We start from the raw sequence: 27,817 nt of genomic DNA, 5'->3' as shown, positions 1-27,817 counted from the left end.
CACTACTGGGCATACATCCTGAGAAAACCATACTTCAAAAAGAGTCATGTACCACAATGTTCATTGCAGCTCTATTTACAATAGCCAGGACATGAAAGCAACCTAAGTGCCCATCGACAGATGAATGGATAAAGAAGATGTGGCACATATATACAATGGAATATTACTCAGCCACAGAAAGAAACGAAATTGAGTTATTTGTAGTGAGGTGGATGGACCTAGCGTCTGTCATACAGAGTGAAGTAAGTCAGAAAGAGAAAAACAAATACCGTATGCTAACACATATACATGGAATCTAAAAAAAAAAAAAAAAAATTCCTTTTTAGATTGGCTCTTCTTTGCTTATCTCCTAAGCTCCTGGCTTTTTGCATTTTTGTCAAGATAGGATATGCTTATCAAACTAAATTCTCACCGTGGAAAATAAAAGAAAATGGTTCTTTAAAAGCAAAGGCATCCAAGAACTGGAATGGAAGGATAATGCTTACAACTATAACAGACACAGGCTAGCCGAAGGTCAGATGAGAGTAGTATATATTGCACATTTAAAAACCTTGAAATAATCACTATTAGGTAGCATTATTAACAAATATATGCCTGGAACATAGAAGGCATTCAATAAATATTGATTATCTCTTCCTTTGTACACACAGCATTTATTAATATCCTTAATGGTACTTCTTATATTAAATTATAGTTCATTTGATACGCATGCATACTTTTTTCCCATCAATTGTGAGCCTCTCAAGGGCAAGGAGCTTGGCAGTCTTTTATTTGTTTAGAACACATAGGACAATGGCACTGAAAATGTGCTCACATAAACAGTTCCTGAATGTATTTGGAATGAATAAAACTCACTCAGTTCAGAATCAAAGCAGTCGAATGATGACTATACCAAAACCAGAGATAAATGAGCAAAATACTTATTATGAGATTAGGAAAAAAAATTATGAGTTAACATTTAGTCATCTTGTAAAACTGAGTAAATGTAATGCTTTGTAGTCAAGTTTAGTATGATTATAAAATAGCAACCACAAACACCACAAAATTTAGGGGAAAGAAAAGATAACATGAGTATGCCCCCACTTAAATACAGTTGACTGATCTTGGACAAAGGAGCAAAGGCAATACAATGGAGCAAAGACAGTCTTTTCAACAAATGGTGCTAGAACAACTGGACATCCACATGCCAAAAAAATCAATCCAAACACAGACTTACATCCTTTACAAAAATTTACTCAAAATGGACCATATATTTAAATGTAGAACACAAAACTAAAAATTCCTAAAGGATTACATAGGAGAAAATCTAGATGACCTTGAGTGGGGCTATATAACACCAAAGGCACAATCCATAAGAAAAATAACTGATAGCTAGACTTCATTAAAATTAAAAACTTTTGCTCTGCGAAACACAACGTCAAGGAAGTGAGAGACAAGCTACAGACTGAAAGAACTTATTTGCAAAAGATACATCTAATAAAGTACTTTTATATAAAATATATAAAGAACTCTGAAAACAACAATAAGAAAACAAACAACCCTAGTAAACAATGGGCCAAAAAAAAGACATCTCACAAAGAATATATACAGATGGCAGGGCTTCCCTGGTGGCGCAGTGGTTGAGAATCCGCCTGCCAATGCAGGGGACAAGGGTTCGAACCCTGGTCTGGGAAGATCCCACATGCCACGGAGAAGCTAAGTCTGTGCGCCACAACTACTGAGCCCGTACTCTAGAGCCCACGAGCTGCAACTACTGAAGCCTGCCTGCCTAGAGCCTGTGCTCCGCAACAAGAGAAGCCACCGCAATGAGAAGCCCATTCACCACAACAAAGAGTAGCCCCCGCTCGCCGCAACTAGAGAAAGCCCATGTGCAGCAACAAAGACCCAACACAGCCAAAAATAAATAAATAAAATAAACTAATTTTTTTAAAAAAGAATATATACAGATGGAAAATAAGCATATAAGAAGATGCTCTATATCATATACCCTCAGGGAAATGCAAATGAAAACAACAGTGAGATACCACCACACACCTATTAGAATGGCCAAAATCCAGAACCCTGACACCACTAAGTGCTGACAAGGATGTGGGGCAACAAAAACTCTCATTCATTGCTGGTGGGAATGTAAAAGGGTAAAACCACTGTGCAAGACAGTTTGGAAGTTTCTTACAAAATTAAACATACTCTTACCATATAATTGAACTCCTTATTATTCATCCAAAGGAGTTGAAAACTTACGTCCACATAAAAACCTGCACATTAATGTTTACAGCAGCTTTATTCATAATGACTCAGAAGTGCCAAGACGTCCTACAGCAAGTGAATGGATAAATAAACTGGTATATCTACACAATGGAATACTATTCAGCACTAAAAAGAAATGAACTATCAGGCTATGAAAAGACATGGAGAACTGCAAATGCATATTACTACGTGAAAGAAGCCAATCTGAAAAGGCTATGTAGTTTTATGACTATGTGAGCTAGAGTCTATATAAATAAACAGACTATACGACACTCTAAAAGAGGCAAAAATATGGACACAGTAAAAAGATCAGTGGTTGCCAGGGGTTAGGGGTGGGGCATGAATAGGCAGAGCACAGAGGATTTTTAGGCAATGAAAATACTGATATTGTAATGATGGATAGATAATACATGCCATTGTACATCCGTCCACACCTATAGAATGTGCAACACTAAGAGTGAATCCTAAGGTAAACTGCGGACTTTGGGTGATAATGATGTGTTAATGTACGTTTATCAATTGTTTAAAAAAAGAAAGGTACCTTCTAGTGAGGAATGTTGATAATGGGGGAGATTATGCATGTGTAGGGGAGGGGCAACTGGGAAACCTCCGTACCTTCCTCTCAATTTTGTTGTGAACCTAACACTGCTCTCAAAAAAACAGTCTTAAAAAATATATGGGGGGCTTCCCTGGTGGCGCAGTGGTTGAGAGTCCGCCTGCTGATGCATGGGACACGGGTTCATGCCCCGGTCCGGGAAGATCCCACATGCCGCGGAGCTGCTGGGCCCGTGAGCCATGGCCGCTGAGCCTGCGTGTCCGGAGCCTGTGCTCCGCAACGGGAGAGGCCACAACAGTGAGAGGCCCGCGTACCGCCAAAAAAAAAATATATCTATATCTATATCTATATCTATCTATATCCATATCTATATCTATATATATATAGGAATGCCACTTTCCACTCAGGAATAGGAGCTTCAGAAATAGTGTATTCTGAGACAAACGTGCATTTGATATATATCCTTTCAATTTAAAAACTTATGAAGAAGATCAAAAGATCTTCATGCATTGCTGTAATGTATACTCTGATAATTATACATAAAGATCGATGTGGAGATATACGTTTACCAGTAATTAGAAATAGAGGTGCATGTAGTTTATTTGTCTTTAAAGTAAATGTCTTATCTTGAATAAACTAAAATCCATTTACTTACATATAAAAAAAGAGTATGTATGTATTATGGCAGTACGTCAGCTTTGAGTTAAATATTTTTCATACTTTTTACTATTTTTCCATTTTGGTTTAAACTTCAGTCTTTTTATAAAACCTTATTATAAAGTCTTATAAAGTGTCTAAAACCTTATTATATATAAAAGTATCGGTAGGCAGAATTATGGTCCCCAAACATGTGTACATCCTAATCCTTGAGATCCGTGAAGACGCCACCGTACACGGCAAAGGGACTTCGTTGATGTGATTACTGGTACCGTCCCTGTGATGGGGAGAGTATCCTGGATTATCCACATAGGCTCCCCTCTCATCATATGAATCCTTCAAAGTGAGAACCCTTCCTGGCTTTGGTCAGAGAGAATTATGTGAAGACAGAGAATCAGAGAGATGCAACGTTGCTGGCTTTGAAGATGGAGGAAAGGGGCCATGAGCCAAAGAAGGAAGACAGCCTCTCACCATTGGATTCTCCCCTGGAGCCTCCAGAAAGCAGTACAGGCCTCCCTGCACCTGGATTTTAGCCCACTGAGACACTTGTCTGACTTTCCACCTACAGAAGTTTAAGATAATAAATTTGTATTAAGTCTCTAGGTGTGTGATAATTAGTTACAACTGCACTATAAAACTAATACATGGAGGTGATTTTTTTTCCCTTTTTTAAAAAAAATTTTTTTAAGGAGGAACACATAAATTGTGTCAAGGTGAAGGTGATTTTAATCGAAACACATGAAATCCAGGTTATTTGAGGAATAAAGAAGAAATGAGGGATGAAAGTCTTGGAGGATATATGGTATTTTTATTCCATGTCCCAAAGAGCAAGGAAGGAAGCAGTTCTATTTCTTGTGGTTACAGAAAGGAGGACAGATCAAAGGGGCAGACGTGGACCCCATTTAAGAGAATAACATAAACGTATCCAATAAATGAACAAGTTGCCTCAGAAAATAGTGGGCGCCTGTCTAAGGAAGAAGAATTATCATTTGCTGAAGACCTCTAACACTAAACAGATAAGACTAGGATTGGAATTCTGACTCAGCTACTAACTTGCTTCTGACCTTGAGCAAATTACTTAACCTCTAACCTTCAGTTTGCTCATTTCAAACTGAGATGTAATACCTACATTGCAGGGCTACTGTGATGATTACTGGAGACAAGGTCAAGTGGAGAACCAGTGGCCGGTCCATAACCAGGGAACGAGAAATGGGCGCTATTACTACTGTTATCACACAGCGCATACCGTGATTTCCGTAGATGACAGATAATTCCGAAGGTCTTATCATTTATTTTTAGCCGGACATTCATTTAGTATGTGTGGCAGGAACCATTTTCTCCTCCTTTGCAGCTCCCACCTAGGCTCATAAAGCAGGAAGTTCCCCTGATGTGTCCCGAGAAGGTAAGTCCTGCCCCTCTCTTCACCTGTCACTCCTTGGGAGAGGAGGAGTGACAGCTGATGACATGGGGGGAAGAAACTGATTATGGGTGGCTAGTCCCCTCCCTTTCTTTTTGAGATCTGCCTGTGAGGAGAATACACTTTTCTTCTGCTCTCGTCCTTTCAGTGGTAAACGTTTGTGAGACAAAAGGGTAAACCGCGGACTTTGGTTCCAGAGAAGCATTATCTGTCCAATACATTCATATGGCTATGGAGCGTTTGAGATGTGGCCCGTCTATGCTGACAGGTACTGTGAGTACACAACAGATGGCAAAGCGTATGCAAAAACAAGAATGCTAAAATATCTCATTCATATTGTTATACCAATTACATGCCGAAATGGTAATATTTAGGACACTGATTACATGCTGAAACGGTAAATACTTAGGACAATTTCACCTATTTTGTGTTTCTTTTCTTAATGTGACTACTAGAAAATTTCAAATTCCACAAGTGGCTCACATCACAGTCCCATTAGACAGCACTAATCCAGAGGCCACCTCTCTGGGTCCCATGAGTGGGAATCAAGTTGGGAGGCAGCCCTTCTGAGAAAGCACACATGCTCTCCAGATCTATCCTTGGGCTTGGCAGGGTTGTCTGAAGATCTGGGCAGGGAGCAAGTACGAGGAAGGCTGACCGTGGAAAATCAAGCCATGGTCGACACTCCAATCCTCCCAACAATAAAGTGACTTTAGTTTCCATCTAGCTGATCCCTCTATCTCTTAACTGATTGCAACTTGGGAAGACAGGATGCTATTTATTGCTCTTTCCCCATCAAACCCCAAAGGTATGACAGAAGTATTTCTATGCCCATGGAAGGAGCACAAGCATACAATTCAGATGCAAGCACAAAGCAAACGTAATAGTCGTCTCCAGGTCCTTAGGGGCACAGGTTTCAAAAACATCTACACTGATTGCAGTTGAGAGATCTACTGCAGATGGTTTTCAGCAGAAGCAAACATGGGCATGAGTGGCAAAGCTCCCCAGGGAACAGGATTCTGAGACAAGTGGGATTCCATAGCAATAAGACAGCGACAGTGGCCACTGGGACACTTAACTGGAGGAACACAGAGCTTAAATGGGGAAATGGACATTAGGAAGGCAGAGTGACTGCAGGCAGGGACATGTAAAATAAGTCAGTCTCAGAGAGGAGACAGTCTGGATGGGTATTTTCCCTTCCTCCATATGGAGAACGCACACCGCATTTAACCCCTTCATGGGAGACCTACCCGGCCAAGCTCTAGACAACTGGTTTGACCTGATACGCTGGCAAAGCTAAACTCAGTAAGCTTTTCTCTGCCGACTCTCCTCTGCTCCCACACCAACAAGCCGCTTCCACGCTCTCCAGCATTCTAGGAATGTGTATTTGGACCGAACTAAGAGCAGAATTCAGGAACCTTGTTTCACTTGGCTGTTTCAGGGCTGGTGATTCGCTTGAGTTTCCTAAATTACACGGCAATGGAGCTGACGCTGAAACTGTTTTAATTTTTTTCTCTTTTTCTTTTAGAGTTTTAAAAAATGAGATGCATGGAAAACTTGGAGTGGGATTAACTTCACTTCAGATTTGCTGAAGAAGCTATACTCCTCAAGTGTAAGAAGGTATATTCTGCTGAAGGAACCTGATATTACCCAGACACCTAACTCAGACCTCTCTGGCTAAGATAGAGCAGAAACCAGGAATATCATCTTTGAATTTTACTTTTGTTGAACTTACGAATTTTGGATTTTGATGTAATTGAACTTTAACTAAAAGGGCAAGAGGATTTGATTTTAAGGATGTCAATTTCTTCCTGGGAATTTAATAATGAGAATTTAAATTTGGGCCATTTTAAAGCTGCTGACCTGTAATACTTGGCATATTTCTACTCTGTTGCTTAACTTCTGATGAGTTTTAATCATCATTCCAGTTGGGCAAAATGTGAGATAGGGAATAGAACAGAGAGTAGATTTTTAGCCTAGTCCACAGGGAGTCAGAAGAGTGTGCTCTTCTGACCTATCTTAGAGTTTTCAGAAGCACAGGCTGTGCTGCTGCCACTACTGATCCCAGGAGGACATGCCACGAGACTCGTAGGTACAAGAGGTGTGGCCCCAGGAAGAGGGGACATCAGGACCAGGTCCCGACAGACCCTGGACTCCTTTCTCCCCTCACTGGCAAGAGGTTTCATTATTAAGCTGAATTAGTTAAGGAAACAAAAAGCCCATTGCCCTCTCCTCATCTTTCCATTATGAGGAGAAAACTTTCACTCCAACCAACAGGCAAAAACCATAGGAAGAGCACTTCTGGCATCTCTCCCCTCCTTATTCCTCCCCACAGGAGGAGAGCAGACTTCAAAGCCATGCGTAACGCGGCTACTCCCTGCCAGCCCTGCCTGTCCTCAGTGTGCACTCATCCTTGGCTTCCCTCTAGAATTACTTTCTACAGCAGCTCTAACCAGTCAAATTTCAAACAAGTGTGAACTTTTGTGAAAGACAGACCATTGGGTTGCAGATGCAGGCCATGCTCCCTAATTCCAGCTTTGCCAACAATATTTATTGTTGATATTTACTTTCATCTTTCTGAATTCTAAAAGGGGCTATGAGTGAAGGCAGGGTGGAACCATGATTAAGCATCATCCTCATACTCTATTGCATCCAGGCCCCAGAAAAAAAATCATCTCTTCTTTGAGCTGAGATCCTGGCCTGGGAATAAAGCTGAGGAAACCAGGTTGAAGGAGTGCCCCTCAGGAGCTGCACCCTTACTCTGAGCCCCTTCTCTTTTCTTATACGTCTCTCCCAGAGAACTCCCTGCTTAGCTTGAGTAATATTAAAAAATAAATATGTTAGCTAAAAAATTATAAAAGGAAATCTGTAGAAGGAAAAAATATATTGCAAGTTCATAAATTCAAAGGATGATATAATGATATTACCATGTACACATTCCATTTACATTTTCAAATTCTTTCTGACACGTTCACATCTGGAAAGCTGATTAGAAGTTAAACTATTTTGAGAAACTGAAATTTTAAGACAATCTTTTATGCACTTACCAGACATGTCTTCATTATTATTTAAATTACAAACATTTAGGAAGCTGAAATGCTCCTTCATGTGGGCGTCAAGGTTGGCTGCCGTTTTGGAAACAATATCCTATGACAGTGGTTCTCAAAGTGTGGTCCACAAACCACGAGAGTCCATGACTCTTTCAAGAGATCTGCGAAGTCAAAATTGTTCACCTTTTTGACTTTTACCACTAAAACATTATTTACCTTTTTTCACTACGTTGACACGTATATGATGGTGAAAAAGCAATGGTGGATAAAACTGTGGGGACTTTGCACAATCAAGGGAGTGGCACCAAAATGTACTAAGTGTCACTGTGTTCTCCATCAGCATTTCACTTGAGAATGTTCCTGATGAAGGAGTAAAAATGATTGATTTTATTAAATCTCAACCACTGAGTGCATATCTAAGTGCATATCTTAGATATCTGCATATCTAAGAACTGAGAGATACACATGAAACATCTCACTGTGTACTGAAGCGTAGTAAGGAAAAAGCATTTGTGTGACTGTCTGAGTCATGAGTAGCTGAAGCAGCTGCTTTGGCACGCATTACCATTTGTGCCTGAAAGAACAACAGGTAGACAAACTATAGCTCTTCAGACGCGAATATGCGGCAAACATTTTCTCCAATGTGAACAAAGTGAGCGTGTCACTTCCAGGAAATTAACTCACAGTATTTGTTGCCAATGATACAACTGAAGCTTTCAAGCAAAAATTCGAGTTTTGGAAAACTTGTACCTACCACTGTGAGCTTGACAACTTCCCAATACTTAAAAACTCACTGGATAAGATGGGCGTTCAGAATAACCCATGTGACTTTGTTGATAACGTATAATGCACTGTATCAACATTTGGATGATTTGTATAACTGAGCGAGCCAATTTTCCAAACTCTGAAAGCATTATATTCCAAATCATACATGGGTAGAAGATCCAATCAAAGTGCAATCCAAAACAACAGTTTTAATATAAGAGAGCACAGAAAGATCAAGGATAGGGTTTCTGACTCCACACTACACCTAGTCTTTAAGAATTTATCATTTGTTGAGTTTTACAGTAGCATCAAAGAACACCCAAAATTACACCATAGGCTATTAAAGCACTCCTCCCTTTTCTACCTTGTATCTGTGTAAGGCTGAAAGCTCTTCATTTTCTTCAGCCAAAACGACAAAAATTGAATACAGAAACAAACACGAGAACCCAGCTGTGTTCTATTAAGCCAGACATGTGACTGTAAAATGATGTCACTTTCATTATTTTTTTCTTTTTGAAATGCTGTATTTCCATTTTCCATCAAGAGATGCTATTCATGTCAACCTATAAATGGATCTATATATGAATTAACCTGTAAATGAATTAAACAAATATTTTTAAAATGTCTTGGTTTTAATTTCTAATATGCCAAATATCAACAGATATTACATAAACAAAAGCTTTTTAAGGTCCTCAACAGTTTTTAAGAATATTAAGGCATCCAAAGATCGAAAGATTTAAGAATAGCCAACCTAGGATAATAATTATTTGAACAACCACACTGAGGAGTGCCTGCTTTATACTATGCTGGGTACTGGAGCATCTGAGAGAAAAGGCAACAGCCTTGCCCTCAAGGGATTTCTAATTTCACCGGGAGTGTAACTCTCAATTATAATAATTTTACTGTAAAGAAAAGAAACCCTTCATTTTAGCTTTCTTACAGGCATGTTTTTGTTTTTTTTTTTTGCGGTACTCGGGCCTCTCACTGCTGTGGCCTCTCCCGTTGCGGAGCACAGGCTCCAGACGCGCAGGCTCAGCGGCCATGGCTCACGGGCCCAGCCGCTCCGCGGCATGTGGGATCTTCCCGGACTGGGGCACGAACCCGTGTCCCCTGCATCGGCAGGCGGACTCTCAACCACTGCGCCACCAGAAAAGCCCTTAAGTGGGGTTTTTAAAGAAGGATTCGGGCCAACTTAGTAGCATTTCCTAAGTAGGATGAGGATTTTCCACATCCTTATTTTTGGAGGTAGCTATACCAGCAATTGAGAGCGAGTGTTGAGTGTAAAACACGAAGGCTGGGGTTACATGCAAGCACCCCCTTATCTAACCACATCATGTCTGAACCAGGCAAACAGTGTTCTGACCTGCATTTCAGCTTTGTCGACCACTTTCCTAATTTCTAACTCACTAACTTGTTCTCTGCAAAAATGCTTCTAATGACTGAATCGGAAAAGCAATAGGAGAGCAACTCTGACCTGACTCAACTGAAACGCAACCATTCAGAACTGGAGCCAATGCACTTTAAACATGTGCATTCTTTTCCCTTCTGCATATGCATCACCTCGAATGTCGTGCAAATTCACTCTTGGCCTCCATGACATAATGATGCTCCCCGGGATCTCTACGGATTCTGCTATGAAGGCGAAGCGCCTCCTCTGGCTTATTTCATTGTGGAATGGGTACTAAGTTCAGGCTTTGGGACGTTCCTCTCTGAATTGATTGCTTACTGTTCTCGTTAGGCTCTCTGGATGTTCACCAGTTCTTTCCAAACATTTGGCTCTGAATTAAATGTGGGTAAACGTTTCAAAACTGCACACTATATATGAGTAGTATACACTTATTTTACATTTTTAACACCATGTACAAGCTGTGGCAACATCTGGTGTTTTGCAAACTTGGCCACATCCAGATGCATTTCCTTTTCCGAATGTGTCCTCTGACATGTGAGGGCTGTATTTCAATATGAATTTTACACTCTTTCTCTCTCTCTAGGATAGCACTGCGAGATTTCAAACATGCATTGTACCTAAACTTTATACTTTCCCTCTCTGAATGGAAAATCTAAAGCTTGCCAATTAATAAAATGAGAACAAATGTCAAGCTGGACTAAACATATCACACGAATCTCTCCTTCACTTTTCTATACCTTATTTGACTTAGTAGAAAACTACCTCTTAACATAATTTACAGTAAAAGAATATCTTGTTGAGAATTACACCATCTGAGCTAAGAGAAAGCAATGCCACGACTAACTGACTCAATCCCTACTGGGTCAGCTATGCACCTTTTCCTCAGGAAAAAATGCACACATGTCCACAAACAACTGTGCCATACATTTTCTCGTGGTTGGAGGGCATCTTAAAGATATACAATTAAGAAACTAAGGTGATGAGAATGTGCTGTAACTCAAAGCCATCTGACTTAAAACATCATAAATACCAACTAAAACTGAGTAGACTGTACATCCAACTCCTAAGTTTGTTTAATCAGGAGTAAGTAATTGCTGTCGGGAAGTCTAGGCTGTCTGTCCACCCCATACCGTGCTCACAATTAGCACGTGGCCCTGGCTGGCCTGCTGGGCTTTGTCTCTGCCCTCATATAAAATATGTAAAACCTCCTGCACCCTGGGCCCCTCCATCCTCCTGGCCAGTCAGGTCGTTTGTCAAGCTCCTTCAGCCGTTTCATAGGTCCCAGCTCTGGAGCCATTTCCTTGGATTTCAACTCCCCACTTGGTTCAGCCCCTTCCCTCCAGTATGTACTTGTGGCACTGCTAGTACTTACTTGGACTCAAACCTCTTCTCATCCTTGGAGATGCACCCAGTATTTGCTGGACTCTTGTCTTTCCCCAGACATTGTGAGGTTCCTGCCGGGCTTTCCTCATTTAGACTCAGCCCTGCTCTGGAAACATCCCGAGACAGGGTGCTCCGCTTGGACTGAAAATGTTTGGGGCTCTCTGGCCCCACTGTTCTCCCACAGTCCCTACAAAGGCTCCAGGTCCCTTGACTCTAGCTGTTTGTTTCTATGACTTCTTAGAAATAGTACCATTCAGTGGTTAAGAGCAAAGACCCTGGAATAAGCCTCCTTGAGTTCAAATTGTGGCTCCTCTATTACCAAATTAACTTTGTTGAACCTCTGTTTCCTCACCTATTAAAAGTAGGATAACACTATCATCTGTTTCAAGATTCCTCAGTCACTGCCTCTGCCTGAAGAAGGCAGAAGTTAACAGAGATTCCTGAGGCGAAACCACGTAGCTGGTTAAGTGGCAGGTTCAAACTTCAAAGTCATATGACTCTAAACCCGTGCTCTTTTCAAATATATCACGCTACATCCCTTTACAATCATCCTTACTTTTTTCCTTAAAAACAACAAAAATGATTATCTCCTCTTTATAGCAGTGGCTGTAAAATTTAAAACCAAGTTATTAACTAAATTCATTGAGTTACAATAATAAGGAAATGAAGTCATTGGTTATCCACAACTATTAACCTAGCAAGTTAGTTAAAACTAGCATTCCCCACAGATGTTTGAACATCTACCTGGGCCAACCTCCAGATGAATGACTTGGATTCTTAGCCTCTACACTCAATTTGCATGATAATAATAGCTATAACAAAAATTCACGGGATAGGGTCCTGGGCAGACTTGCCAACTTGGGGGAAAGAGAAGGCAGCAGCAAAGGAAGGGAAGAGAAAATGAAAGGAAGTTCCAAACGCAATGCAGTTCAGCAGTTGAGACCAGCAGCTGGGAGATTTTCTAGGAGAGATGATGCCCCGTGTCCGAGCAATGAGAAATTCACATTTGTTGAATAGTGAGAGGGCAAGAAGGGGAGGAGAATAACCCACATTATCTATTTCGTGTGAAACTCTACAATGTTAAAGGATCGAGAGAAGTTAGAGTCCAGTTAAAGGGCCCAGACCTGGGCGTGGAGCGGACATTGGAAATTGCCACACAGACTCACATGGGTAATTCTACCACCAAGTCATGTACTACGTAGCATTCTCGTGAAACTGTTTTAAGACCTGGACTGAATCGTCGCTAAGTTGGTAGCCTGGCTCTGAGTGCAGGTAATGTGGGCTTGGCACTGGAGGTTCTTTCCACTTGTCAATTGGAAAGAACAGGATGGAATATTTACTATAAAATGCCATATTATGAGAACTATAACATGAACAAAATGTACGTGCAAATTAGAACAGTTAAGCCTGATTTATATTGCCTGCACAACTGTGATAGAGGAAAATGATCTCCCAATTAAAATACCTCATGCTTAACAAAAAACGAAACTGCCAAACATGTAAGTATTCCCTATTTCAAGAAAGCAAATAAAAACAAAATCGACAGAATGTAAGAGCAATTTTCATTTCTTCTAAAGCGGCCAATCTACTTTAAACTCTTATCTTTTTGGTTACCTTGGTCACAGCTTTTGGAGAAAAGGTCACTGAATCCACCACAGTGATGAGGTCACCTGGGAGGAGACGATCAAAGTACTTCATGCAGGCGTCATAGGCGCACAGCCACTCGGGGGAGGATGCCGGGACTTGTTTAACGAGGTGAGGGTCTCCAGTCCAGAACAACTTCTGTAACCAGACGGTGTACAGAGAGCTTGGGGAAAGCATGCGCCCATCCTTCTCAGGGATTTTGGGAACAAGTTTGGAAATGGATAAGATATTTTGACTTGAAAGGACTGGCTCCAATGCCTCAAGAGGATTCATGTTTTCATCTGTCAGCTTTTTGTAATTAAGACCTATCGTAAAGAAAAGGGGAAAAAAAGAGAGTAGTTCATTCCCAGATAACCACACAGGAGCTTTCAAATACACACACAGCCCCTCTGCGTGGCTGAATGAAAAGATTTAGTTACAGCACAGCTTCGTTTGTCAATGAGATCCATCAGAAGATCTGAGTTCCAATCCCTGCCTGCAACTTAACCAACTGTGCGACCCTGAACAGGTCACTCAACCGCTGTGAGCCCGTGTCCTCATTTGTATCCTGGAGATGGCAATATCTCTTCGCTTCTTCAATCCCCCCATGGCACCTATGTCTTCTATCAGTGCTCTCACCAAACTGCACTATATTCGTTATTCATCTAGTACCTCATCAACTACCTGAAGGCAGGGATTGAATCTTACTCCCTCTCCTCTGTGTCTAGTCCAGGGTCTAATTCAGCTACTCAGTAAACCACTGCTAAACTGAAGTAAATACTCAAAGTTGTTATGAATAGCAGATGAATGCAGCTTTGCAAGTGCCTTGTAAATTGTAAAGTATCATACAGATTTGAGAGGTATTAACACGGTTAATTTCTTAGTTATGAGCTACAGACACCATTCTAAAGATTTCCACAGGGCTTCCCTGGTGGCGCGGTGGTTGGGATGCAGGGGACACGGGTTCGTGCCCCGGTCCGGGAGGATCCCGCATGCCGCAGAGCGGCTGGGCCCGTGAGCCTGTGCTCCACAACGGGAGAGGCCACAACGAGAGGCCCGTGTACCGCCAAAAAAAAAAAAAAAAAAATTCCACAATTTATCAAAGATTCAAAGGCTCTTATTTTAAGGGTTCCATACATACTTTAAACATGTGGTCCACTGAAGTGAAATCCTGCCAAATTGCCTATTGGGAAGCGTTTCAGTCTTGTCATTTATGTAGATAAAATATAACCAGTGGAAGCAGGGAAAACACCTCTGGCGTACTAGTCAGAAACTTTGGATTTTAGTACCAGGTCTGCGTTAAGTCATTGTGTGACTTAAGTTTCTCCAGTATTTAATTCCCTCAACAGTAAGTAAAGGAGTTGGAGACAGAATAAAGTCTATTAGCATAAAAATACTGTGGTTTCACAGTTATGCCAGCCACAATGCAGGAACAGGACTGTATATAGAAAATTGCCCTAGATTACATTTAAAGAATGAGTTCAAGCAGGAAAATGATTAACTTACCTGATGCAACGACCTTAAATTTCTTTAGCAGCCGAATGTGGGTTTCTGGTTTAATGGTGTATTTCCCCAAATCTGCACAGCCACAGCTTTCCAGCAGAGTGAAATAATACAGCAGTCTTTCATGATCAAAGCCATCAATCGTGGGATAAATATACTTGACCATGTGCTTGTGAAAGGCTTCGGGACTGGTCTTCAACGTCTCGAAGAGATGAAGGGACTGGGCTCGACTTTCAATTTCTACTGTGGACAAACTGAAATTAAGAGACAAAGAAAGTATGTTAAGATTGGTAAGATTTGGTTCCTTTATTAAACAACATGTTTTTTGTTTGTTTATTTGTTTGGAAACCTAGGAAGAAAGGCTACTTCTTACAAATCCCTTCTTGCTGCCTAATCAAAGACAGGAAACCACCAGTGTGTGCAGGTAGTTTATATAAAGGGAAACAAACGTGTTTCAAATGGTACTATATGATTTTCACGTTGTCTCATGCGGGGGTCTACAGCACCCTGTAGTTCTCTACAGAGAACTGCCCAGTGCTTACTAGCTAGGAAATGAACCCAGATCTGTCACCTTCTACTATGCATTATTTATTCATACCATAAGAAAAATTTAAAACCTGAGCTTCCTTAGAGAAATGTAAACAAATTTATTATTTCAGGAATTTAGGAAATAGAGAAGTGAAGAAACAACCCCAACTTTTAGGCATAAATTTTATATCAGAGGCTTGAACTGACAGTAGACATAACCTTGACACTGTGTTCAAACAGAATTAAAATAGAAAAGAAGAGATACTCGCACTTTCACTTGAATTACCTGTAGTAACGAATGCCACTTGAATAAAGCACACATCAATATTTTCATCCTGCCTTAGCTGTCTTTATAATGTTATTTTTTTTAAGTCATTTAAGGTTAAACTCTTGAAAAAAAAATTTAAGGACTTCTGCTTGGTTGATCAGTTTGTGTTTTTTGGGTGACGGGGAGGGCTTAATTTTGGTCTCATGCTTCTCCCTGGACAGAGCACAGTGCCTCCTGCCCAGCATAATCCCAATACCCCAAGCGGGATGAGTTTCAAGCTTTCTAACCGTAAGAGGCCTTCAAGCAGCCTTTGGCACTAACAGAAACTCCCAGCTGCCAGGGTTCGTAGAGTAGCAATGAAAGTACCTAGGAGCAGGAAGTGAGACCTCTGACAGGATCGAAGTTAGGTTTCATATCATTTAAAAGCTACTCTTCTGAAATACGATACCCTGTTTATTGGAATTCCCCCTAAGTGCCAAGACATGTTTTTCTTTTACGGAAAGTTAGTACACAATATACTTTAAAATTTGTATCAGGATGTGATAATACTTGGGATAGCAGCGATTTATAAAGTCAAAGTATCAAGCAATTCAAAAATGCTCTTTTAACTTTCACTTCAAGAGAAACCCTGTTTTTCTATTAAGACACGGTTTAAACATTTACAAAAATATCCCTATCTATAAAGATGTCCCAGAGTATCCGTCTATTCATAACCTGCTTTAACTATTTATTACTTTGCCTGTCTCCCTCACTACACCATGTACCACCTGATGGCAAAGATGATACCACATCTTCTTCAGCTTTAGCTTCTCAGTACCAAGCACCAGCGTGTGGTACAAAGGAAACACTCGACACGTGTCTTATGAATGCCAAAGAGACGGGAGAATGAACAAAAACTTAGGTGTCCTCTACGGACAAGGCCCTGTGCTCAGCACTGGGGAGGGTATAGAGTTACAACACAGAGCTCTCATCCAGCAGTTGCATTATACGTACTTAAAAAACACTGCGGAATAATGGTGTGGGCTGACAAAGGACATGCAATTGTATTCCAGTTACGAGTGGGGTCACTAAAGCTGTCATGTCAGAGGAGGTAGATATCGATGACACCAGAAGGCTTATTGAGAGAAGTACTTGAGCTTGGTATTGTAGACAGGAATGAAGCAGAAATAATATGAACAAAAGTATCAAGACAAGAAAGCACAAGGCCTGTACAGGAAACAGCGAGTATAAATGGACGGCTACTTCAAAACTCTTCGGACACTATCACTATGCAAAGAACGCAAGGTCAGCCCTGGGAGACACAGGCAGGCCCCGTTTGGTGCTGTGCTTTGCTTTACGGCGCTTCACAGGCATTGCATTGTTTTTACAAATGGAAGGTTGGTGGCAGCCCTGGGTCAAGCAAGTCCATTGGTGCCATTTTTTCCGACAGAGTTTGTTCACTTCGTGTCTCTGTGTCACATTTTGGTAATTCTCGCAATATTTCAAACTTTGTCGTTATTATTATATCTGTTACGGTGATCTGTGATCTTTGGTGTTCCTATTGTAATTGGGCATTGTTTTAGCAATAAGGTAACTTTTTAAAAATAAATAAATTTATTTATTTATTTATTTATTTTTGGCTGCTCTGGGTCTTCATTGCTGCGCGCAGGCTTTCTCTAGTTGTGGTGAGCGGGGGCTACTCCGCTGTGGTGCGCAGGCTTCTCATTGTGGTGGCTTCTCTTGTTGTGGAGCACAGACTGTAGGCACATGGGCTTCAGTAGCTGCAGCACGCGAGCTCAGTAGTTGCAGCATGTGGGCCCGAGAGTGTGCGGGCTTCAGTAGTTGTGGCTCGCGGGCTCTAGAGTGCAGGCTCAGTAGTTGTGGCGCACGGGCTTACTTGCTCCGTGGCATGTGGGATCTTCCCAGACCAGGGATTGAACCCACGTCCCCTGCATTGGCGGGCAGATTCTTAACCACTGCGCCACCAGGGAAGTCCCGAAGGTATCTTTTAATTAAGGTCTGCACATGTTTTTTAGACATATTTTCACACACTTAATAGACTATAGCGTAGTGTAAATGTAACTTTTATATGCACTGGGAAACAAAAACATTCATGTACTAGCGTTATTGTGATATTGGCTTTATTGCAGTGGTCTGTAACCAAACCTGCGATTTCTCCCGTACTGTACACCCAGTGGTATACGAAAGTCACAGAATTCCTGATGTTCCTTCATAATTTGCAAAGTGAAGTCTGAAAACAACGCAGTGAAGAAGGAAATAAGAAACTGCGTCATCCCATTAAGATGATTCACGTTGACAAAGACTTGCAATCAGAGCGACATGCCCAATGGAAGAGGAAAGAAACCCTGCACTTATTCCATGGATTACTGTGGCAGGCAAGTGAGAGACTGTCATCAGAGAGGTTAAGTGACGCCTAAGACCAAGCGTCCAGATCTGTCTGGACTCCGCATGGCTGGGGCTGCTCACCTAGTCACAAAGCAGCCGTCAACCAATGGCGCTTAAGCGCCCTCACTAACAACCATTTCAAAACCAGGATTCTTTCTGTGACAGACATTAGCTCTCTCTCGGGGGCAGTCGTCTAAAAGAGTTCTCCTGTCACACTTCACTGCTATCCCCTGGCAAGCAGCGTATCTGAGACTCATCTACAAAATGGACAATGGCTAAACCACAACAGCTTTAGTCCATCTGTGTTCGACTAGATTCTGAATACAGTCTCTCTCAGTCAACGTTACTTTCCCCCCCTCGCCCACCCACCTATTCTTCTGTGCCTGCAGTTTACTTTGCCTGATGTGCAATTTTCCCTAATTATCTTGTCAAGAGAGGTACTGGAATACTTTTACTGACACATGATAAACACGAAAACCTCCCTCTTCAGTAAATTACAAGGTACTAAGATCTTCCATAGATGCCAGTAATTGATAACCCATTTTAAGAGTTCCCATCGAAAGATGCTGTTATCTTCCTTTTGGAACAAGAAATGAAATCTCTGCTTAGAAAACAATTCCAAAGAACCCACATTCAAGAGAGTAGGAAGAAATACAAGGAAACTACGGTGGAACTTTCACTGATCAAATCAGTAGTTACCCTTAAAAACTGTTTAAGTGGTTTTTCTAAGCTTTAGCTATAAGGCAACTAATATATATATATATATAAATATATATTTATATATATAAATATGTATATACACACACATATATAAATATTTATATACACACATATATATACACACACATATATATAAGTATATATATGGTGCAAATTTAACTTTCAGAGATTAACTACAAGAAGAAAATTAGCATTAGTTGTACTAAAGGCACAAGGAATAAGTTATTAGTACTAATCCCATGATTAAGGGATTCTGTAATGGCTTCGAGTTGTCAATCAGCCGAAACTGTGATTCAAGAACAGCATGAATTGAAAGGACTTATATTCATGGGGGGAAACAAATTTATTTAAATGCATTTTACTTTACTCAATCTGACACTGAGTGATAATACTGATACAATTCCATGAGTTGACTGAAGAGGAGAGAAGAAGGCGAGAGGGAGAGAGCTCCTGGGAAAGGCTGGAGGGAGCAAAGGGATGAGGTCCACTGGTCCACACGGTTCAGATGCAGAACTTCTAAGCATTTCCCCCAAAGACTAATCCTAAAAGTGTGAAGATACAGAAATCCACATGAATGACCATGACCATGGGTGAATAGGCCTCCACCACTGATTTCTGTGGGAAGACACAATTCTACCCTCTAAATCACAACTACTCCGACCTGAGGGAAACTGTCCAAGATATTTGCCACACAAATGCCTCAGAATGAACGTGATGTGGCAGCCTTGACCTGCAGTGCTGCCCGACAGCTGAATATGTGGTTATGCTGGGGAAACGTGGTAAAAAAAAAATAATCATGGCCTTTTCCAGTTTTTCCAACATTTTAGCCAAGTGTCTTTGCAAACCAAACAATGAACTTTAACTTTGCAAGGTCACCTACACAGTTGATGAGAGAATCAATAATGAGTACCTTGGAGTCTGTTTCTTGTCACACTAATACTTGGTGAGTTCCTTTGTGGAGCGTTTTCTGTGGACAGAGTGGTGATGTGGAAAGAAGCCCATGTGAATAGGCTTCGTCTCCTCCATAAGGACAACTCTGACCCCTTAAGCCTTTTCATTTCTCATAAAATGTCAATTCCGACTGGTTTATGTAGCCTCGTATTATCACCTCTCTAACCAAAAGGTATTTTAAAAGACACCATAGCACAGAAGCAACAACAGGCATCATTTACCAAACACATCTTATACGTTAAGTACTGTGTCATCTCATTTAATTCTCACAAAGCATGTATATTATAACTGATAGCACACTATCCTGAAAAATAATTGTTAAAAAATCAGATTTGCAATGTTAGGCTGATAGCGGTCAGAGGGTGAGTTCAGTAAATCTGGTCTGTTTCCAGAATTAACAATAGCAACTACTTTTTTTTTCCTTTGAGCATCTAATACATGTCAGGCATTTTGTATAAATCTCTCAAATCTCAGAGCAATTCTGCAAAATGGAATAAGACTACTCAGTTTGCAGAGGAGGAAACTTAGGAACAGAGGGATGAAACAACTTGCCCACCATGTACACACTAGAAGGAGGTCACAGAGCCACGATTTAAACCCAGACCTGCAGGATCCAAAGACTGTGCACTTTCCACAAGACGAAAACAGGCCCCAAAATGCATCTTTTTGCTTATTACATTTTGTGCCAGTGTCAGGAATTTTTTCCTATCTGGGGGAAAAGTGGCCTTAAAAATCACAACGTGGAAAGGAAGCTTGCAGATACATGGAAACAATTGCTTCCATTTTGGTGATGGTAGTAATTAGTTCTTCCAGTTTTAGGACTGGAAGATTTCTTCTTATGTACAATGCAAATCACAGTCTCGGTCATGATCAGGATCATGGTCCTTTAGGCCAAAGAAAGATCAAAATTTTATGTATGGCTCAATTTTAAAAAATAAGTAAGACCTATGACCTGAATTTCTACATTCAACCTTCCTACTCTAAATGGATTTTTCCTGGTTTGAATTTTTACTTATCTTCTTTTTCAATGTTATAACATACTTTTAAGAAGCTAAGTTGCCTTAAATCCCCTCTCTACACACCAACTATTCTCAAACTCCTCAACTAAGTCAAGAAGAGAAGGCCAGAATTGAGAATTCTTCACCATGTGACAATCTGGACACAAACCTGCCTATGAGCGACAGCAACCCTCAGGCAGAGGTTCTGTGTCACTCCTGTTTCAATGCAGGAAAAGGTAGATGCATTATAGCTCGTTCACCTCCCCACAGCTACAGCATGCTCTTGCCCATCCTTATACTTGAGACCAAAAGAATCCTACCAGGGACTATGAACTTGACTGTGCAAAACAGCACAGCACAGGGGCCTGAAAGAGGCAGCACTGAACTAACCAGCAGAGATGAAGAGGTATCACGATCTCTGCCACCCAAGCAAAATCACTTGGATAATTAATCCCCTGGGTGACGGTAAAAGTACCTACTAGAGTGAAATGAAAATGTAGGATGTATGGCCTTCAGGTCTGCAGTTTAAATAAGAAGGAACAGACGGAGTGTTATCAAGGCTGACAGTGAGAGGCACTTCTGGCCCTTATGTAAGCCTTTGCTCACTAGGCCCCATGCGCTCCAGCCACAAAGGCATTCCTGTAGTTACTCAAAAAGGCCAGGAACGTCCCTGTCCCAGAAATGCCTGAAATGCAATCCCTCTGCCTGAAATGCCTTTTCTTCCATTCTCCAATAGTGAGCTCTTTTTACGTCCCAGAGAGGCCTTTCCCATCTGCTCCCTGTGCATTTCCTTTATGGTACTTATGATGACCAGCAATTTATTTTTTAGTTGTTTTAAACTGTGTGTGTGTGTGACGGGGGTCTCCCCAATTAGAATATAAGCTCTATAAAGGTAAGGATGTGTCTGTCTTGTTCCGCATTTAAACCTATGCTTGGTACACAAAGGTACTAGGAAAAAGATAATAATAATATTTAATGAATAAACAAATGTGGTACTATTCTATCAGCTAGAAACATCCTCTGCCATTTCAAAATGATCCCATATTCAAAACTCACAGACACACATGGAGTCAGCAGGACTGGTAAGAACAATAACAGGAACAATCTCAACAGCATTAAAGAGTCCCCGGCTATACGCTTTCCACAGATTTTCTCTAGTCTCTACAACCATACCAGGTGGGGATGGTGGTCCCCTTAACTGAGAAAACAGTGACCCAAGAGGATTAAGAGACGTGCCCAGGTACACAGTTGGGGGTATGGGCAGCAGAGCTGGATCTTGAAATGTGGCCTGACTCCAAAACCCATGCCCTCACTGGTAGTTAATGTTATCTGTAAGATGCACCAAAGGGTCTAGAACAGCCTAGAGGTGAAGATGGCTGTGAAGGCTGCAGTGAGTGAGAAATCAGCCCTGAGCTCAGGGAGCTGAACACGCCCTGGGAGAACCAGTGTCCGCCAGAGGGAGCCGACTCCAGGTGTACACAGCCGCTCAAAGCCATCACTGATGTTGAAAACTACCAAGAAAAAGAAAGAAAATGGGAAGAATAAGGGGAAAAAGGAGACCGGGAACTCCAGTTTGGGTGTTTACGACAATTATCTCTTTCTTACAGGAGTGAAATTCCAGGAATAAACTACCATTAATTATGGATCATGTGTCAGGTACTGTAGGTTTGATATTTCACCAGGAAGTCATTTAATTTTTATGACACCTCACTTAGAGTAAAGGAAAATGAGTTTCAGAGAATTGAATTCTCTTGTGCAGGGACACACAGCTGGAGAGACACAGGATTTGCTCTAGGTTTCTTGATTGGAAGGCTTCTGCTCTATTGCACAATGCTGCCTCACCCGACCTGTGTGTCTGCTTATCTGTACATTCGGTGAGACGAGGAAATACCTCCAAATTCAACCAAGAGGAAGGAGAATGTAAAATTATAGAAAAAATCAACTTCAGGGGGGAAGATGGCTTTTATAACGGAACAGTAATACAAAACCCTAAGGTACAGAACATTATTTTTCTTGCAGCTCTGACCTATTAGTTTCCCACTGGCATTGACTCAACAAGTAAATATTGGGCAATTTCTATTGTACTAACAAGGCTGATCTTTAATACTTGTGTTACTAAGCTGAACTGAATAGTAAGGCAAACACCAGGCTTTTAAGTAAAGAACATGAAGCAACAAACACCACTTGCTAAATCAATATTAGGTGTTTTGTCACTCACAAGTAATGACAAAACAGGAGGTAATGATTTCCTGCTTTTGTAATTTCCGTGCGTTTGTACAATCACACCACTATCAGGTATAATGATATGCTGGGAACAGTCTTGCACGTTACTAGAGTGCCTGATAATTTATAATATATTCAGAGACCAATGGAGCATCCTGTCTGTACAGACATGACCACCTTTTATGTCACATTCAACGAAAGGAAAAAGATATTTAATAAAATGCCAAGATTTTTTTACGCTAATGTGCGTATAAGAAGGAACGTTTATTTGAACATATTTCTATGCCTCAAAAATGGTGAAGTCAGTACAACATTTATCATAGATAACACTATTACCCATGTAGCAATTTCATAAATACTAAAACGTAGAGGGTACAATTTCAAAGATATTAATAAAAATTAAAGATGATGAGTTATAAGCAGGTCCTGACCATTCCATACTACCTCCACTTCTTGAAACCCTTCCTTCCCTGGCTCGCCTAGAACAAGAGCCCTTCCTCTTGATTGCTCTTTTTGTCTCTTTTGCTGGCAGCTCTTCCTCTATCACTAATTGTGGAAGGTCCCCGAGGTCTGTCGTAAGTCTTTCTCCTTTTCTCATTCTATGTTCATCACCCAAAGCACACCCACAACATAGCTTATTTATCATCTATGTGCACATGGCTCCCAAATTAGCATGTCCAGCTCCACCTTCTCTTTTGAATTCCAGATCTATAAGATGCACTGTCTGCTTGACCTTTCCTCTTGGGAATTCAATGTGTATAAACTTTTCCATTCCTTTGCCTTTTCCTCACCCTCCCCTGAAATACCTTGTGTCCTTAACTAGTGTTTTCTGTCTCAAATGATGTCACTGTCCAAGAGGCAGACCAAGTAAAATCCTGGAGATAATTCTTGACTCTTCTCCTTTCACTCACCTTCATAGCTAGTTTATTCTTATTAATCAATTTATTTATTACCATTTATTTCACCTTCCAGGTATCTCTGAAACCCATTCTCACCTCTCCTGTACTTTCAAAGCCCTCCTCCAGGCTATGGTCACCTGTCCTGCAGTCTATTACTACCATAGCTCCCGAACTGGTCCATATATGTCTATGCTGGCCTCCCTAAAATCTTTCCTCAACATTGTCGCCATAGTGATCTTATCAAAATGCAAATCTGATATTACCTCCCTCTCTTTTACCAGAATCTTTAAATACCTTCCTATTACTCTTAGGAAAGAGTCCACAGCCCTGGATAGGGCCTGTACGGTCTGGCTGCAAGGTCTGGTTTCCAGGTTCTCAGCAGCCCCATATCACCCCGTGCTCCACTGACTCTCAGGGCATCACCACCCACCTGTTAGGCTCAAAGACATCATGTTCCATCCTGTCAAAGGGCTTTTGCACTCAACTGTTTTGCCTCCCTAGAAAATGCTTCTCATCTCCTTGTAGTGTACTTAATTTTGAGTCACTATTTAGGTCTCAGCTCAAGAGTTATTTCTTCAGGAAAGCCTTCCCTAACTATGCCAAATCCCCTATTTGGGCTCTCTTACACAGTGCCTGTAACAGCTTTAATTTCACATTTGCTTATGTCATTATTCAATTATAATCTGTCTCCCACCGTAGACTATGAGTTCCAAGACAGCTGAAATTTACTGACTATTGTAACCCTAGCACCTAACACTGTTCCTAGTACACAAGAGATTGTCAATAAATATCTTCAAATAAATGAATGAATTAAAGTCTCAAACTCAGGACTATTATTACTGAAAAACAAAAACTAAGACTACAGTTAGCGTATTGGTATGTCAGAGACATATGAAGAGAGACTATACAAAGACACTGGTCTACTATAGCTCAAAAGGAAAAGTGAAATTGAACAGTATGACTTCGAGATTCCTTTAAAATAGACTCTGAAAAGAAAGACACGGAAATAAACTTGCATAAGAGCTGTATGCATGGGCTTCCCTGGTGGCGCAGTGGTTGAGAGCCCGCCTGCCAATGCAGGGGACACGGGTTCGTGCCCTGGTCCGGGAAGATCCCACATGCCGCGGAGCGGCTGGGCCCGTGAGCCATGGTCGCTGAGCCTGCGCGTCCGGAGCCTGTGCTCCGCCAACAGGAGAGGCCACAACAGTGAGAGGACCGCGTACCGCAAAAAAAAAAAAAAAAAGAGTTGTGTGCTTACCCACTGTCGGTGAACAGGAACTCCAAATGGGTCATGAAAACTTCCCAACAGGAGACACTGTAGCGCTGGGCCAGAGAAAGAGCAATGCTGTAGACGTTCTCCTCAAGCGTCCTTCACGAACGTCCATCAGCCAGAGGGGAAGGGGGAGGAGAGAAACACATGACCTTAATCAGCAAAGAAGACGCTCGTTAGGACCGCTCTCCAGCTGACAGGGGTGCAGTCAGCACAGTCCTTAATAAGACATTTCACAGTAAGTCAGGAAAAGTACACGGAAGGAATTTGAATGCTCTTTTTATCTCTGTGGTGCATTGCAATTGACCAAGGAATTGTCTAGATCCGTGGACCTCAACCGAGGGGGATTCTGTCCCCCAGGGGACATTTGACAATGTCTGGAGACATTTTTGAGTGTCACAGTGGGTGAGGAAAAGGAGAGAGCTGCTGGCATCTAGCAGGCAGAGGTCAGCGAGGCTGCCGACCATCTACAATGCTCAGAACAGCCTTCCCACAACAAAGCATGACCCCGTCCAAAATGTACTGAGGTCAAAAAATTCTGATCTAGATACCGGAGCCTACAGTCAAAAAGCAGTAGAAAGGAAAGGGATCCCTACCCTACAGATAGATATTTGAGAAAGCACAGTTAGTCACTCAACAAATTTTTGTTTTCTACATTGGGCCAGCTACTATCCTAGCTGCTGAGGACATAAAAACAAATAAGATATTTCTTGAGGAACTTACAGCCTAATGGAGGATGTGAAATGTGAACCAGGAATCAAACAGAATGTGGGGAGTGCTAAAAGAAATGCTACAAAATACTGTGAGGATGGAGACGAGAGAGTGACCAATCTGAGCTGAAGATCGGAGAGTAAACAAGGATTAAATAAGTAGAGGCTGTAAAGAGGGAGAAGAGACAGATGGGCTTCTGACATAGGAAGCAGAAGGGGGCGTGGTGTCACAACCATGACCATACAGGCCAGCTGAAGGACCTGTATCTTATCCTGTAGGCAATGGAGAGTCAGTGGAAAGTTTAAACCAGGGAATGGTATCATCAGATTTGAGAATCTCTATGCATATAAGGAATTCTGGTCCAGAGCACCTACATAAAGGCCATTTTGGTAAGACTACTGCAAGACCCCTATTTCCCAGAAGTAGAGGAAATATAAGGATGGAATTCTTGGTTGGAAGAATGGTGGACAAAACCACAGAAACGGGAATGAAATACCTGTTATCATTAAGTAATACTGCTAAGACTGTACTTACCCCAGCTAAGGAAGCCAGGACATTTATGCATTTGATCAGCCTGGAGTTGGCAAATGTTTTCTGCGCAGAGCTCGACAGTAAATCTTTTAGGCTTTACCACCATACAGTCTCTGTAGCATATTCTTCTTTCTATTGCTTTTTATTCTTGTTTTTCCACAAAGCTTTAAAAATGTAAAAAACATTCTATGCTCATAGACTATAAAAAAAGAGGCCAAGGACTGGGTTAAGTCTGTCAATGCCTGGATTATTAGGTAACTGTCAAAAATTATTTCTTGGGCTTCCCTGGTGACACAGTGGTTAACAATCCACCTGCCAGTCCAGGGGACACAGGTTCTGAGTCCTGGCCAAGGAAGATCCCACGTGCCGCGGAGCAACTAAGCCCGTGCGCCACAACTACTAAGCCTGTGCTCTAGAGCCCGCGAGCCACAACTACTGAGCCCACGTGCCACAACTATTGAAGCCCGCATGCCTAGAGCCTGTGCTTGCAACAAGAGAAGCCACTGCAATGAGAGGCCCTCACTCCGCAATGAAGAGTAGCCCCCACTCGCCACAACTAGAGAAAGCCCGTGTGGAGCCACGAAGACCCACCACGGCCAAAAATAAATTAATTAAAAAATTTTTTTCTTAAAGTACTCATTGAATACCAATATCCACGTGATAGATGAGAATTCCTGGAGAATAGGAACCATTAGCAGCTCACTCTTCCTATTGTGGGAGTCTGGCACAGTGCCTGACACCAGGTACATGCTCAGTAAGTATTCACATCTTTATTATCTGATAAAAGTAGGAACTAACCAAACTATACTCTGTTCTCCTCAAAGTCACCCTAACCACTGAGAATGTAATCACTAAGATACAGAGACGACAGAGGACAACTATAATGCACTCACAGAAAACAACTGCCACTAAAGGGACGTACAATTAGGAAGAGAATAAAGAATGGTCACATCTGAAGGTGGAGCCGCAGAACAGAAGGAAGCGGGTCCTTCGAGGATCCTTGTATGTGAGGCACTAAAATGCCATCTCCAAGTCAGAACTGCTAACTCAGAAAACCCACAGACACTCTGAGACATTTTAAACAAGCCATCTAAAGACTGCTGTGTATTTTTCTAACCAACAGATTGTGGAGAAGATTCTATTATATATTTATCAAAAGCATATGTTTGTCCTCAGGACATACTTCAAATAGCATATGGCAGCTGGATACTTAAAAAGAAAAGACAAAGACCAAAAGCCAAATGTAAGGCGCGCCTTAACGACTTTTATTCTGCATAGTAACCTCTCTTCTAAGAAACCATGAGCATGGCACCAAGGATTACCAAATGTGACCTTGAACAATCCTTTAAAGCTCTGTGGTTCTCAGATTCCTCTTCCAAAAGTAAGGAGGTTGGATTAAATGATCTCTTTGGTCACTTTCAAATTGGATATTAAATGACCCTATGAAATTATGAACCTCCAGGAGAACAGAGGGGAAGAGAAAAAAAAATTCTATTATTTCTCTTCTTAACTTAATTCTGCTATAGGTTGTTCCTACCTCTTGCTTTGATCTCTCTGTTCCCCGCCTCACTCTAAAGAGAATCTGGGGTGTCTTCTAGTAGGAAAGAAGCCCAGGCTAATATAAAACTATTACAGAGTACCAAGGTTACTTTGCCACTTTCTTTAAGATTTAAGAATAATGATGAAAAATAGCATATACCACTACCATAACCAAGCCTATCTTT

General features: G+C 41.4%; 1 protein-coding gene across 1 annotated transcript in view; it reads right to left on the bottom strand.

Moving 5' to 3' along the window:
• NBAS (NBAS subunit of NRZ tethering complex) overlaps positions 1-27,817 on the bottom strand; it is a 287,599-nt gene that overhangs the window by 88,882 nt on the left and 170,900 nt on the right. Inside the window, exons 32-34 of the mRNA XM_027113927.1 lie at positions 24,840-24,950; positions 14,613-14,863; positions 13,098-13,432 (exon numbers count right to left, since the gene is read on the bottom strand). Of these exons, the coding sequence (XP_026969728.1) occupies positions 13,098-13,432; positions 14,613-14,863; positions 24,840-24,950 (697 nt within the window). The remainder of the gene's footprint in view (positions 1-13,097; positions 13,433-14,612; positions 14,864-24,839; positions 24,951-27,817) is intronic.

Source organism: Aethalodelphis obliquidens, unplaced genomic scaffold (assembly GCF_003676395.1).
Source record: "Aethalodelphis obliquidens isolate GAN/ISIS:26980383/991018 unplaced genomic scaffold, ASM367639v1 scaffold12, whole genome shotgun sequence".
Classification (NCBI taxonomy): domain Eukaryota; kingdom Metazoa; phylum Chordata; class Mammalia; order Artiodactyla; family Delphinidae; genus Aethalodelphis; species Aethalodelphis obliquidens.
Note: the sequence above shows the minus strand (reverse complement) of the source record. Positions and strands in the feature narration are given on the sequence as shown.